The sequence below is a fragment of the Parasteatoda tepidariorum genome, chromosome 3 (genome assembly GCF_982258835.1).
Source record: "Parasteatoda tepidariorum strain Cologne lab strain chromosome 3, Ptep-v5.0, whole genome shotgun sequence".
Lineage (NCBI taxonomy): Eukaryota > Metazoa > Arthropoda > Arachnida > Araneae > Theridiidae > Parasteatoda > Parasteatoda tepidariorum.
In genome coordinates this window covers 1,312,244-1,328,324 of record NC_141757.1, presented here as the reverse complement: position 1 = coordinate 1,328,324, position 16,081 = coordinate 1,312,244, and the positions used below count along the sequence as shown (strand labels likewise).

Sequence of the window (16,081 nt, the reverse complement as noted above, 5' to 3'; positions counted from 1 at the left end):
TAAGAATTATTTATTCAAGTTTACATGAGTCAGTTTGTTATTCTAAAACATTTTTTTTTTCGAATTTGTTCACTTAAACTTTAACTTTTTATTCCTTTTCGTCAGCGAATATTTAATGAAAGAAATTCAAAACTCTCAAATACTTGCAATTTTTAAATTGTTTAATGCTCTTTCCTCTAAAGCAGGGGTTGCCAAACTTTTTTGATCATCGACCCCTACATAATTTTTCGAAATCTCCATCGACCCCCATAAAAGTAATTTTCTGTTAATTAAAATAAAACTCTATTAGATACTGTGTTTGTACATTTATTTTATGATTTTGAGCATTTATTAAAGTAATAGTACATAGTGTAACAATAGTTTTATGAAAAATATATTAATGTTGAAATTTAATACCTTAATATTTATGAAATAATAAGTAATTATAAGTAAGTAGAAATAATAAGTAAAGTAACTACAAATTTATTGCTTCTTAATCAATGACATAGGTGTGTCTGGTGTTTTTTTTTTTTTTTTTTTTTTGCAAGGTTTGTTATATTGAGTTCAAAACTGGTCAATTTTAATCTAAAATCCCCTCGAAACTCCACATTTAATTTACTTCTGTTCTTAGTTAATATTGAATTTACGTGACTGAAACCGGCTTCAACCATATAGGAACTTGGAAATGCTATCATAAATGGCTGAGCTATTTCGTTAAGTTGTACATATATTTGCATTATATTTATATTTGTCCAAAATTTGCTTATTGTTAAATTTTTAAAAAGCGTCTTTGCTTCAAATCCCCATAATAATTCAGCAAGCTCATCTTGCAGGTTGATGTCCACGTTTTCAATTTGAGCAGAAAATGGCACAATAATCCAATCAGGGATGTCAATGTTTTCCAAATCAACAAAACGCAGTTTAAAATCGTCGCCCAATTTTTGAAGATTACCTGTATATATTTCCAAGTCTTCTTTTATTTCTAATTCTCACATATCTGAAAAATACTGATAATCCTTCGACCAATCGACCCTTCCGGTTCGGATCGACCCCCATTCAACCCCCTGGCTCAGATCGACCCCCGCTTATGTTAAATAGACCCCTGGGGGTCTATGTAGACCACTATGGTGACCTCTGCTCTAAAGTATTAAAGTTCATCGAAAACACGTTCCCTTCCTTTTGAAAGGACATCATTGTTTCGCGAGTCGCATGTAAAAGTGTAACCGAAGTAATTATATATTTTTCGTAATGGCTAGTTTATACGTGATTTTAAATACGTAATTTCTGTTAACGCTCAGCTGCAGGCATTTTTCTTTCATTGACTGAAGATTTGCTCCCACCAAATGAGTTGCGTTAGAAGCGTGTAACTAAACTAACGTTAAAAGTAGAATCGCTACAAACTACTTGTTAGTTTTTTTTGTATCGCACTATTCTCAACGCTACTTTTTGAAAAAAGCAGCACTACAACTACAAAAATAAGAAACAAAAGTCGCGACTACAGTAGTTGTAGCTCGCTATTTCCGACAGCTAGTGTCAACGATGATTTTGTCACAAACTAGTTTAAAATCAAAAAATTACTCATGAAAGCTTCCAAATTCTTAGTAAGATTGAAAACTATATTGTTCGTTTTACTACTTTTTGAATAGATTTCATGTCGATGTATTCCATTGTACAAATAAGTATTCTTCGGGAAATTTAATATCGGTATTCAAATCCTTAGATAAGGAGACTAGTTGTAGTTTTGCTATTTATTCATTCAGAACCGTTTCAATAAAAATAATTTTACGGTATTTTCATCAGTAGTGCAATTTTATTAAATAAAATTTTTTTAAATGTCGGAGAACCTTCAAAATTAATGATTTTTTTTTTAAATCGAGGAACAGATTTTTCGAAATTAAATATAAGATACAATCTTTTTTTTTTTCATTTACACAGAAAACGAAAGTTCATCTTCTAATAATAATAATACTTGATAAAAAACAATCTCTTTAGGAAAAAAGTCTGAAAAATACATTTTAATCGCTAATGTAGAAGCAAAATTAAACTTTGTAATTTAAGTTCATTTTACGATTTTGAAATAATTTTAAATGAAACCAAAACTTTAATGGCAATGAAGAAATTTCAACATTTATCTTAGAATAAAATTTACATTTAGGATATTTAAACTAATGAATGAGAAGTTTTACGAATCATTAGTTTTTTTTAAAAAAATACTTTCTGCGCTATGATAATTAGGTTGCAAATAGTGTTCAATGTTTATTTATTTATTCACTTATTTATTTACTTATTGGGATGAATAATAATAAAAATCTTAACAGAATTTTCAATCGAACGGACCGCACACAAAGAATAAAAAAAGGGAAATATTTTTTTTTGTTTTAAAGAAATGTTGGTATCGTTCGGTTTAAAAAAAAAGGAACGATGGGCTTTATAATTTAAAGATTATTTAACCATTTCATATTTTCTGCAATTGTATTAAGAGGTCACTGAGAGCTTTGCAGTTTTGTCTCTTTATTTCGGACCCAGTTTAACTCATTTCTGTTATCAATTCAATAATAGCTAAACTATTCAAGTCTTATTCAAAAATGCTTATTCCATGTGTTTTCGTTTTGAAATGAGTGAACTTCTACTTACCTATTTGAAAAAAAAAATCTGTAAACTAACTACAAATTTCCACAAAATATTGAATACGTATATACAGGGTGATTCTAAAAGGATGGGCAAAATTTTAGGAAGTGATAGTACACACCCAGGCAAACAATTTTTATCAAAGAATGCATGGTCAAAAACAAAACGCAAAACCGCTAGAGGGCTTCAAAGTTTATGTTCTTATATGGGGCAAAAATACACAAAGAACGATGAAGTTATGTTATAAAAGCAAGTTTAATGGCATGTGATTACAATAAGTGTTAAAACAGTGGCCGGTAGCGGCTATGCACGCAGTACAACGGCGAAGAAAAGATAGGTGAGCATTCTGAAGCACACCAGGCATATGACGAACTTTCCCTGCAGTGGCCGAAAGCTTGGCGACAAGTAACACAGCGCAGTAACTCGCAACAGGAATGGATCTTTCACGTTTGCATCAAACAGCTTTCCAAATGCGCCAGCACCTTAACGTTTTGTTTTCGACCATGCATTCTTTGATAAAAATTGTTTGCTTGGGTGTGTACTATCACTTCATAAAATTTTGCCCATCTTTTCAGAATCACCCTGTATATATACATTCATATTAATTTTCAGCAACTTTTGAATCGTAATAAAAGTTTTTCTTTTTTCCCTAAGAAATCTTTTTTTTTTAAATTTAGAAAAATATATTTGGCTCATTTTCCAATTTTAAATAAATGAGTTTATTTGTAAAAATTTCATTTCAGGATCCGATAGCTGAAGACGGTGGAAAGTACAGATGCAACGCAATTAATGATTTGGGAGAAAGTAATGCCAACATAGATCTCAATTTTCAGGGTAAATTCTTTTATTCTAATATCTGTAAGCATTTTAAAAAGTGTGCACAATGTTTTGACCTACCCAAAAAAAGACTCTTAAAAATACTGAACCATTTGTAACAAATTCATATCTAAACTCATGACAGTTTTATTGAACAAAAATGAATGTTGCGAGTTGAGATTATCAAATACAGTCAGACTTACGTAACTTCCACTTTGCGAATTTCTCTAATGTGCGATTTTTTTCGAAGAACCAAGAACATGTTAGAAATTTCTTCGTAAAATAACTTCCGAACAGCAAAGTGAATTTTCTACTGACCGAACTTTTTCTTTGAAATCCACTTTGCCTCTTTCTCAAAATATTTCGGAACATTTCAAACTTGTTAACTCATTTTATGGGGGAAATAACCTTGAATTGATTTTTGCAGCTACCTGACTTCTAGAGAAAGCGGTGATGAAATCCCTTTTTTATTAGCATTTCACGCAGGAATTCATGCCAAACATCAATTTAGGAGAAAGCGTGACAGAAATTTCTAAAGCATGGAACTATGATGTTCGCAATAGTTTTGCTAAAGCTGGATTCTTAGTCAGCGCGGAAAATTTGGAAAGTGAGTGGGACGAGGATGACAATCCTTTCGAAGAACTTAAAAAAAAAAATAATGGTATAGCTAAGAAAGAACCACGAAATGAATGCACTGAAGAATGATTTTTTTTTTCATTGATACTGCAACCACAGAAACATTAACTGAATCGGATATTTTGGACAGAGTGAAAAATAAAAACAATACAGCAATAAATTGTGAGGAAGACGGATGAAGAAAATGTTAATATAATGTGAAACAATTCGATTTACGCGATAAGGGTTCTAGTGTTTAGGAATTCCTGTTTTGTTTTTCAATTTAACGCATTTTCCGAATAACGAACTTTTTTATCGGGATTCAGCGACTTCGTTAAATGGAGGTCCGACTGTATATATATATATATCGTCACACGTTATTTTGATTTTGTTGCAGGTGGGGACAATTCCAAAGAAGAAGGTCTGGCTCCAGAGTTTTTGGAGAAACCAAAAATCATTCCAAAAGATAAGCTTATCATTCTGCAGTGCAAAGTGAAAGCAATTCCTGCTCCCAAAATCACTTGGTACCAAGGTACCAAAATTGTGAAGGAGAGCAACAGGGTACAAGCTAAAGTAGTTGAAAAGGGAAACGACGAATTCACAGTATCACTCGAAATAAAGGTGAGCACCTCTTTTTTTAAAGTCTTCATACGCAGCTTCAAAAAGGATCATTTTTTTTTTGGTAATACATTTTATGAAAAATAAAATCTGATTTTTTGGCAGGAGGCATGATCGCGGCAAACTAATTCGTATTCTATTTGATTTCACGATTATTTATTGGGAAGAAGTTATTTCTCGTAAGGAACATGAGTTTTATGAAGTGGTAAGCTGCTTAGGCGTAGCATCTGGTAGTGTGTGTGTGGGGGGGGGATCCAACATTTACCGCTGTTGGTTGCATAATTAAAAAAAAGTTGTTTTCTTTAATAGCTGATTTCTGTGTCATGATCTGCGCCATAGTGATCACCCAATTTCGGCAACTTCTGGTAGGGGCGTCGGCGGACACCAGAGGTCGCTCTGACTTACCAAAGATTTTTACCGTTCGCAGAATTTTCTCTGGACATTCGGAATATTTGAGAAATTTCATTATCTCTCTTTCTTTTTTAGAGCAACACAAACGAAATGAGTCACATTTTCTCTTTTTTTCCTTCTTTTGAAAGCGATGGGGGAAAAGATGCCCGTGTATCATTTCAGGCATCCATTTAACAATTGTTTCCTTCTCAACAAATCTAATCTTTATTGCATCGAAAAGTAAATTTTTCAATCACTCGTCATAGAGTTCCGAAAACAAACAAGTCAGTTTCATTTTCATCAGAAATTGTGAGCGAATACCCCATTTAACTCACCTTCAAAAACCCCCTTTTATGAAAAACGAAATCAAAATGTGTAACAGTGAATAAGTAAATAATTACATTCTACAGAAACTTAATTTTTAAAAATGCGCATAAGAATGTTTAAGGAAAAAAAAGATTGCGAAATAGACACTAAGTTGAATGTTTTTAATACTTTTTAATAACCGTCGTTGAATAGTTGATCCAAATTTGGACTACAAATGTTCAACTCCGTAGTCCGAATTTTGAAATCCAATCCAGAAGACAGGGGAACTCCTGGATCAAATAATGGAAAAAAAATTGCCTGCATGGACACTTTTTTTTTGATGGAGCTTACCCGCATTTGCGTTACATGGTGAGGAAAACTACTTCCCACACATAGCCTGACGGTAAAAAGGGACAGTCCCCCACTAAGGATATGTCAGAACTGTGGTTGGTACGAGTCATGCCATCGATTGGGGTTCGGTACTGGAAGGTGAGGAAATTCTCTCTCTCTATGATAAAACACCTTTAGATAGCTTTAGGCTGCTCACTCTCAAAACTATTAGATGAAAAATTCTTTAACATTTTTAGAAACCCTTTTTTTAAACAAAAATTCATTTCGAATAAGTTTTGAGCACATTAAATTTTAAACATTTTCAAGTTTCTTCCCTGCAATCGAAAAAGGCAACATAGATTTCAAGATACCTAATTTTTCTCCAGGTATATAAAATCTGCATTCATGAATTTTTAACAATGATTTTTCTATTGCGCAGCAGAAAAGCTAACGAAAAATGTCTATAGTGTTTGGACACAACGAATCTTAATTATTTATTTTTGTAATACATTATTGATTAGAGGGCTCAGAATAGCCTTCTACTTCTTGCATATTTTTGTCAAGACATGATAAGCTTTGTTTTTTGAGTCAAAAGAATTAAGTAAAGAATTCTTTTGGAGCCTCATAAATAAATGCTTTCATTCTGTCTAATCTGTTATTATTGTATGTTATGAAAAGGTCAAAATAATAAAGGATTAGTACTTGTAGCGGTAACCACAGCACTTGAGTGTCTTATTGATTTGGACTTTTATAGTGGTAGACACACTACAGTACTCCAGCATTAGAGCTGTGATAGAATTCGATGAACGGATACCACTAATTGATTCATAGATGTTATGTGAGAAGCCGGGAGAGCAGTATTAAGATCACCGTACTATTGAGTGGTGATCGTGAGAGCTGCAGTAAGTTCATGGTCGCTTTTGTGTTGCCTTTAGCAGTCGAGTGAATATGTTGTACGCTATGTGTGATTGAGTAGCAACAAGCGCGAGGTGGTGGGTAATGTCACAAGTCACATCGACAATGTCGACCTTCATTTATGAAAAAGAATCCCAACATAGAATCGAGTTAACATGTCTTATATACTTTTACGTATTTTTACGAATTGAAACTTTCAAAATTATTTATTTATAAATCTTTTTAAGATTTCTTATCCTTTTAAAATGTTCTCTATTGTGTTCTCCGAACTTTTGTTTTTAATTAGTCTTAAAATTAGTTTTTTTTTCATTTTATTTTATTTTAAGAAAATAAAACTAATAATTTAGAAACAAGTTGTTAAAAGGAAATTTGAATTATATTCTAAAACATGTTTAAAATATGTTTTCCAAATGTACTTAAAAGTTAAATTCTTTTGTTACAAAATAAATTTTCTTAAATGTCAATAAATCTCAAATATAAACTATTTTACTAGATTATCTTCATTTTTTATTCAAATCTTTTCCCGTTTATTATTATTTTTTTATACTTAGTTTTAGTTATTCTAACATGTTCATCAAAGATAAAAAGGTCATTTTTCAAAAGAGGTTTTAAATGATTACTTAAAAATCGTCTGCTTCAATAAGCGATTTGGGTATTTTTGCTCCATGCGTGGGTGCTGGTAAAAACAGCTGTTTGAAACAGCAGGTGTAGTGAATATCGGTCCATTTTTTAAAGGGGTGAAAGTGGTCTTAGATTACTAATTATGACTTCGATAATGCACACATTTCCTGGAATGTTCTTCTCCATATGTTTGGTCTTTCAAAACAAGATAGTTTAATTTAAGATACAAATTTTAAAACTTTTTAAAAATTTGCACTATTTTTCCAATTTTTTATTAAAAATTGCAATTTTTTTAAGGTGAGTGAAATATTTTTATTTTAAGATTACAGAATTTTTTTTATTTAAATTGCATTGACTACATTAATGTCTAATAATAAAAAATATTTTTATTTTACAAATTTATAGTTTAAGTAGACATTTTCACAAATTTTACCTAGATGAAACACTAGTTAAAAGATATTTTAAATTCAGAAATGGAATCAAAACTAAACACGACATTAATAATAATAATTGCAGGAGGAATGACCTTGGGAGGAAGAAATAAAATCATTCCCTTTCAATAAGAAATAACTTGTTTATATTAAACTCTTTAAAAGTTTCTATGAGAGAAACTTAAACTTATTACCATACAATCATTGAGGAAGAAATAAAAGGGTAAACTATGAATAATTCAATCTTAACTGTCGCTCCCAAGTGTTTGAATTAAAATGAAGCAGTCAGTGAAAACTGTCCTCGCAATTTCAATTTATTCAATTAATTTCAATTCAATTTATTAATGATTAGGGTTTTGTTTACAATATTTTTCCTTTGGTTGTTCATTTTTCGTCTTTTAAAGTTTATTTGTGTATTGCCCATCTTAAATAGGGTTCATTTAAGATTGAGTTAGGGAAATACTGATTTCAATAGTCAGAGATATCATAAAATACCGATTAATTACGAAATCGTTGGAAGAGACGAATCAAGGACACACAGAAGGGAAATAAAAAAAAAATTAAAATCGTTGCTGTTTGATAAGACCTTAATAATATTGAATTTAATTACATAAATAAGAATTTATGAAACAAAATTTTATCATTTTCAATTTCTCTAACAATACTTATTTTTATTTAAAAAAGAGTTGAGAGTTATATAATTTAAACACGCTCACATTTAGTGCCTCGTGTTTAAGTATTTGACAAATTTTTGAATAATTTGATTCGTTTGCACATTAATCTCCGTTGTCATAATGGTCTGAAAATCAAATGAAATAATAGTCTTCGTTTTTATATTTAATTTTAAATTAAATACTTTCGTTTTGAAATGTATTTCTTCTTAACTTAAGAATATTTTACTTTTGAATTGTATTACTTCATATCACTTTAGTTCATTCACTTCCTAGTGTTCATGAAAATAACATAAAAATCGCTGTCTTCTTTTAAAATTTATTTTTCTTTATAATCCTTTAAAAATGATAGTAATGCATCAATAATGTTTCCCTCTTTTCTCAATTATAAGAGTTCGTGTAATTTTCGACAACTGCGTATCCATTTTTTGCTTCAAATCATATTTTTTCACTTTATATTTTTACTTCAACGAAATATGACAATGGAAATTGTTTTAAAGAATTTTTTTTATTCAGAAAGATCAATATTAACTTATTATTTAATATTTCTTCGGAAATGCTGAGGAAATAGTTTTAATGAGTTTTACCATTTCTTATACATATCAATGAAGTTTAAAGTTCTTACAGTTTTGAGGCAATAATTTACAAACAAAAAAGATCTATACAGAACTTTATTTTGTTTTAAAGAGAATGATTCTCTTGTGGACTTTCTTTCTTTCTTTAATTATTTCTTAGAATGGCCTCTAAATAAAAAAAAAAACAATTTTTCTAAAAATGAATTTGCTTATTTTTTTGAATTCCCTTCTTCATAACAAAATTAGAATGTATTTCAAGTAACCAAAAATTATAATTCAGTTCTACAAAGAATCCACTATACAGTAAAGAATTTGGACTAAACGTCAATGAAACAAATGTTATTTTATTGCATTGTACTCTTTTATTGCGTGTATATTTTTCTAAACACTTTCAGAGTGTTTTTTGCATAAATGTTATCGTGAGCATTCTTGTTTTCCTAATAAGGGACAAGATCGAATCAAATTCTGAAATGAGAGCCTCATTTATAATTTTTTTTTTTTTTGCAGGATGCATCAAAAGAAGATGGCGGTGCTTATAAATGTCACATGATCAATGCACACGGTGAATTGAATGCCAACTTAAATCTTGATATTCAAGGTAATTTTTAAACAATATTTGAAACAAATGCGGGAGATCTGCTTATAACAAAAATAGTGTTTTCGAAAAAATATATTAATTTAAAAAATATATCAAAATGATAATGTGAGCAGCACCAAAGAAAATACGATAGATAAGTAAATAAAGTTTTGTTAAGTAAAAATTCTAGAATGTACGACTTTTTCAAAATTCGATTTCTCAGGAACCCCCCCCCCCCACATTTTGTTTCCAACCCATGTTTCAAAATGATCTAAAAATGATACCAAAATGTGTAAACTATTATTAAATGAAATTATAAATATTTACTTAAAATTGATAAACGATTTTGTGCAAAACTGTTCTCTTAAAAATGGTGAAGTTTGGACCACTCTCCCAACTATTGTGAGAATATTTCTTCTCAGATATCCCTTATATATACACTGGTGGACAAAATTAAGAGATGGAAAGCATTTTCGCTCATTTCTATGACGCTATTTCTGGACGGTTATTGATATGAAGGGAACCTGCAACCCGATACCATCCCAGCAACATTATCGAAAGGGACCATTATGCTGGTGGAGGACTCATGGTTTGGGCAGGGATCATGCAAGATAACCACTCCATGTGTTTGACAGTGGTTCCGTGAATGCCCAGAGGTACAAGCAGGAGGTCCTAGAGCCCTATGTGCGTCTTTTCAGGGGCGCTGTTGGCCCTGAGTTCATTTTTATGGACGACAATTCGCGACCACATAGGGCTCTCATGGTTGATGAGTATCTGGAAAGCGAGGATATTCAACGAATGGATTGGCCAGCCAAATCCCCTGACTTGAATCCTATTGAACATGCTTGGGATGCTCTTGGGAGAGCTATTGCGATGAGCCAACCTCCTCCCAGAACCATTCTGGAGTTCAAAATTTCTCTGGTGGAAGAATGGGAGAATCTTCCACAAGTCCTCCTTAACTTCCTTATTAACAGCATGCATACTCGTTGTGCATGCTGTCTGTCAGGGGTGACCATACACCATACTAGAGGCAACACACACTGTACAAGCCTCACTTTTATTGTCATCTTTTATCCTTAAGCTCAGACTACATTGCGTTTATTGGTAATAGGTCTTGCCAGTGAATGGCACTTTCATTTTTATTTTGCATACTTTATTATCATGGAATAAGGTATATCCATACCAAATTTCATTTATTTATATTCAGTATTTTTTGAGATATTTGGGAAAATGTCTTCCATCTCTTAATTTTGTCGACCAGTGTATTGTGAGGGTCTGCTTTAATTCATTAGACTCTCTCTTCAACCATTTAGATTGAGTCAACATCCGATCAATAGATGAAAAATCTATCTTTTTGCGCACATCATTCCATTTTATCGGGAATCTTAGCAGGGGAAACAGTATTTGTTCAGTCAGAATTTATCATTTAATGAATTAATTTTAATGAATAATTTTTAGAGAATTTTTCTGCTTTCGAGTTAAAAAGTCTCTAGACATTCCAATAGTTTTTATTTACATCCATGGAATACATTCAGATTGTGAAAACAAATGAGTGAACTTTTGTTGTTGATTCAGGTGAAAAAATTCCAACTGGGGAAGCACCGACATTTGTGGAGAAACCAAAAATCACTCCCGAAGATGGAGGAAATAGGATCATCATGGAATGCAAAGTGAGGGCCAGTCCAAAACCGGACATTACGTGGTTCTGCGATGGACAGGTGGTCAAAGAAAGCAGTCGCATCATTCAGACCATCAAGCAAGACAAAGATGTATATCACATAAAGCTAGAATTAAAGGCTAGTTCATCTTCCCTTCTTCTTTGATGTTATGGAAAAATGCGTGACTCATGTAAACTTAATTCAGTTTTGAAATATTTTTAAGACTATACTGGTAATATACTAGGTAGTGTACTAGTAATATACTAAGTTAATACAGTTAATAATAGAATATTAGTAGTAATAGATAATTCATATACTAGGTTAATATAGTTAATAATAGGTGATTAGTAGTAAGAGGTAATTAATATACTAGTTTAATATTGTTAATAATAGGTGATTAGTAGTATCAGATAATTAATATACTAGTTTCATTTGGGTAATAATAAGCTATTAGTAGTAATAAGTGATTGATAGACTAAGGTTTATATAGTTAATAATATGCTATGAGTGGTAATAGGTAATTATTATGCTAGTTTAATAGTGCTAGTTTAATAATAGGCTATTAGAAGTAATAGGTAACTAACATAGAAACATTGGTGATAATCTTTCCCGCTGAATAGTTCCGAAATGTATATAAGTCAAAGGTTTCATTTAAAAAAAAAAATGGAGTATCAGCATTCATTGAATGCTGAACGAAAATGCATCTAATTTGAGAAGATTGTTATAAGTGAACCGATAGCAGCCATTGGCTAGTTCACCTTCATGTTCTGCAGGGTTCGTACGAAAAAAGAAGAAATTGTTTTTTACCTTTTTCCAGGCAGTACATAAAATTCCAGGATTTGAAAAATATAACAGAATTTATATTAAATGAAAATTTTGATTAGAATTATAAATAAAATCATAATTCTACGAAAGCATTTCTAAATTATTTAAAAAGAATCAGGTTATTTAAACTATTCCAACTCTGATTAGAAATAATAAGTTGTCAGAGCTAATAACGATTAACTGAATACTAATAACGAATACCGACTGAAATAAGACTAAAGGAATTTATTGTGCAAGTTAATCCACATTAAGTAAAATTAAATAGAACTAAAAATAAAGCTTTTAATCAACAGACAAGCAGAATTCAAAAAATAAATAAAGGATAAAAACGTAATATTTTCGTCTGCTCTAAAATAAATAAGTTTCTCTAAAATATAAAAAAAATTCTGAATAAAATTAAATTTTTGCCTGACTATATTTCGAATCTCGTTTTTCGAATAAAATTTGAGCGTAGTAAAGAAAATGTTTTTATTATTTTTTAGTTATTTGTATGGGTCGTGTAATTTCCACATACTATTTTTTTTTTTAAATTCAATTTTATATATAATGTTCAAAAGTTGTATTTAAATGTGTCTTTTTACAGAATTTGGAATTTACTGATGCCGGGCTCTATAAGTGTAACGTCAAAAATGTTCACGGAGAAAGTAACGCAAATCTCACTCTTAACATCGAATGTAAGTCTTTTTTATTAAATTTATTTTTTAATAATTTATTATTTAATAATGAGAAAGGGTGTCCCAAACTGAACACAAGGTTTGAATTAAATAGAAAATGCAGTTCTTTAGATTGTTATTTTTCATTGAATCATGAAGTACATAAGATAGGGTTATTTATGGAATCTGGCAAATGAACTCCACGACTTTGATGGCACTCTTATTGAATATCTCTTGCTGAAATCTTTCATGACCTTTGTGCATAATGGTGGCTGAATTTCGTGGGTTCTTTTTTTCAGGGTTCCCAACAATTCACTGCAAAAATGGCGGCACATTCAAATCTTGCGTTCATTTTGGGACACTCTTTACATCCAAAAAAATATTTCAATCCAACAAGATATTAATCATTTTTTTAAAAAAAAACTTAGTACATTTAAAATCAATGCAATGACACTCTTTATGAGAAAAATGGATCTCTTTCTAAGATATATTTAAAACACTACTTTCTTTAGATGACTGTTTTTTGTTGTTGTTGAATGAATCAACCTTTAAACTGAATTTCATTAACAGCTATTGTATTTTTACAAGTGTTTTTTTTAATGAATCGTGTTTTATTGCTTTAAATTATAGCATTCTATCCATTTCTGGCATCACTATTATAATACAAAAGTATAATCCATGCCAGTTTATTTAAAAGTAAATGTATAGTGTTGTAGTATTTATGAATTGACGGAACGATATTTGTATAACTACGTTCCTTCAATACAGCATCCTATTGCATTCATTGAAAGTATTTGTATTAAAATGAAAACCTGGATGTATCGCTCGAAACAATTTTTATGTTAGATTTGCTCATGTTTTTGTTGAAAGTATGTAAATAATCAAATGACCCTATCGTTATATTTCCATATATTTCATACAATGTAATAAAATTCCTATTATCCGACATAAACAATGGACGTTTTTACTTTCCAAATGAAAATATCAGTAATAAATATTTTAAGAGGCAAAAAAGCAGTATTTTTAGCTAAAAAGTAAACATTTTAATAGTATTTGAGGAAATGAATAATAAAATGTACGATTTGTTTGAATTCCTTGAAGCATCTCTTTTCTGTTAGGATTACTAGAATAGCCGGGAATCCTAGGCTCGAATCGATTCTTCCCCTGTCACAGTGAGTAGACGCCTTGCTTAGCCTGGGATGTCTTGATGCGGGATGTCTCCTTCCACATTGTCCCAATACTTGGTCTTGTGGATCCTTGCCTTCAAAATGTCGAGGCAACGAAGTGGATTGTCGTAAACTCAATTATGTATCTGCTGTTTACCGTCAGATGAAATGAAATCATAAAAATCACAAAAATAAAAATGAATGACTGAAACAATTTTCAAACTACAGAGGTTTGTTTACCTAGTTGTGCTTTTAAATACACTGGTCTCAATATTTGTCCCGCAGTGACGTCACCCAGTAGATCAATTTTCGAATTTCCTGTCTTTTGTTTCAAACTTCAATCCACTATTTTATTATCATTACTTAATCCCGTGATTATTTTATCATTACTTGAAACAACGGTTGTTTTTATCGAAACTCTGTCCTTCAGTGGAATGACCGTAAAGACACGGTTCCCAGTAGACCAGTAGAAGTTACTGGCGGTCAGTTAGCGGTTGGGTGACCACTTTGAGCAGCTTGCGTAGGGACCGAGTGTGTCGGTCCTCGTTAAACTGTTCTACCCTCTCGACTTCGTGCGCAGGTCATCGGGTTACCAAAGCAGGGGAGCAACCCCCTCTGCAAAGGATAAAAAATGGCGATAGCATGTTTTCGGATCATCCTCAGGGATGTTTCCCAGACCATCGCTCATAGCCCATTGTTCTGCTCTTGTGCAATGTCAATAAAGTACCAACACACCCATAGTTTGTCTACGGTAAGAACTCCCCTCGCCACAAAGTCAGAGGCCGTCCGCTGCCATGGAAACAAGAATAGCGCGATTCAGGGAGAGTAGCTTCTCTTCACGATAGGCTGAAGAAAAAGATTCCCTTTCTCTCACCGACCTGGGCCTCTCCCCGACTCGAAATAGTTATACCCAGGGCCAGATTACCCATTAGATCAGACTAGGCCATGGCCCCCAATGATTAGGGCCCTCTTAAAATGAATTTTTTGAAAATAAGTTTAAAAAAATTAAGAAAAACAATTATTTTTTTTATTAAAAAAATCAATTTCAAATATATATTAAAGTACTTTCAAAATGTTATGATTATTTTTTAGTTCTAATTCAAACAAAATAAAGTAAAATTTAATTTATTATTTATTTTAAATATGCTTTCTTAAATGAAAAGATATGTAAATACTTAAAATAAATAAAAAATATAAGAGAAAAACAACTTAATCGAAGGGCCCCTGGTTATTACCTCCTTGCCACCATAGTCACCAGATTTAAAATGAATGATTGTCTTTGTTTAGTGGCTCCTGTGATCAAGGAGAAACCGAAAGTGGTGAAGAGAGAGGAGAGGAGGGTGGTGATCGAGTGTCGAGTGTCCTCAGTATCTAAACCGACCTGCAGCTGGTACAAGGAGAGTACAAAAGTGATGGAGAGCAGCAAACACAGCGTGAAGATAACGGAAATAACAAAGGGAGAGTTTTCTGTTGCACTGGAGATTGAGAAACCGACCACCGCTGACAAGGGGGACTATAAAATGGTGGCCAAAAACGAAAAGGGAGAAATCACTTCATCGGTGGTAAAAGTAGACATCGGTAAGATTAATCGTTGTTTTTTTTTCTTCCTAAAATGTCGTTCAAAATGTTTATAAAATACACTGGTGTTAGAAATAAAATGAATTTGCAGACTGGACCGAGTTTAATGACATTTGATATACATTGGTACAGTACAAAACAATTCAACAATTGTAATACACACGCATGGTCGAGCGTTGTTGTTGGAAGGTTTGAAACAGCGGTTCCAGAATAAACAACAACAAATAAGAGACCCCTCTTACAGATATACAGCTTTTCGTTGAGTGTATAAATAAATAAAAAAGAAATATTAAATATGGTGTAAAAAGAATTCTTCTTTTTAAAAGAGAGTTGTGTAAGCTAGCGACTATCACCGATGTATAATATTTGAAAGAAAGAAAATCGTCTGCAGCAGTTTTATTTTTATCAAGGGTGAGGTGTAAAACTATGGGGGTGGGGGGGGGGAACTAAATCAACCGAAGCGAACTAATGGAAAATTGACCCCTTGCAGGTCATGTCCAAAACAGAGACACTCAGAAAGACTTCATTTTATTATTTCAGATAATACTAGTTATTAGTTTTAAGTGAAATTTATTAATTAAAAGAAATACCCGGATGCTTTTTATTAAATAACTTAAAAATATGGCAATTTCTCTTCATTTCTTAAACAAGTGTATTAATCATATTTTTAAGTACAAGTACAAGTGTATTAATCATATTGTATTAATCACAAGTGTATTAATCATTGGC

The 16,081-nt window shown here is 31.6% G+C and overlaps 1 protein-coding gene across 9 annotated transcripts in view; it reads left to right on the top strand.

Moving 5' to 3' along the window:
• The window catches only part of LOC107453633 (twitchin), a 264,438-nt gene that overhangs the window by 900 nt on the left and 247,457 nt on the right, over positions 1 to 16,081 (top strand). For all 9 annotated transcript variants that reach the window (XM_087158572.1, XM_087158571.1, XM_087158570.1 and 6 more), the window contains exons 2-7: positions 3,351 to 3,441; positions 4,436 to 4,659; positions 9,403 to 9,493; positions 11,048 to 11,268; positions 12,539 to 12,629; positions 15,062 to 15,352. In XM_087158572.1, the coding sequence (XP_087014698.1) occupies positions 3,351 to 3,441; positions 4,436 to 4,659; positions 9,403 to 9,493; positions 11,048 to 11,268; positions 12,539 to 12,629; positions 15,062 to 15,352 (1,009 nt within the window). The remainder of the gene's footprint in view (positions 1 to 3,350; positions 3,442 to 4,435; positions 4,660 to 9,402; positions 9,494 to 11,047; positions 11,269 to 12,538; positions 12,630 to 15,061; positions 15,353 to 16,081) is intronic.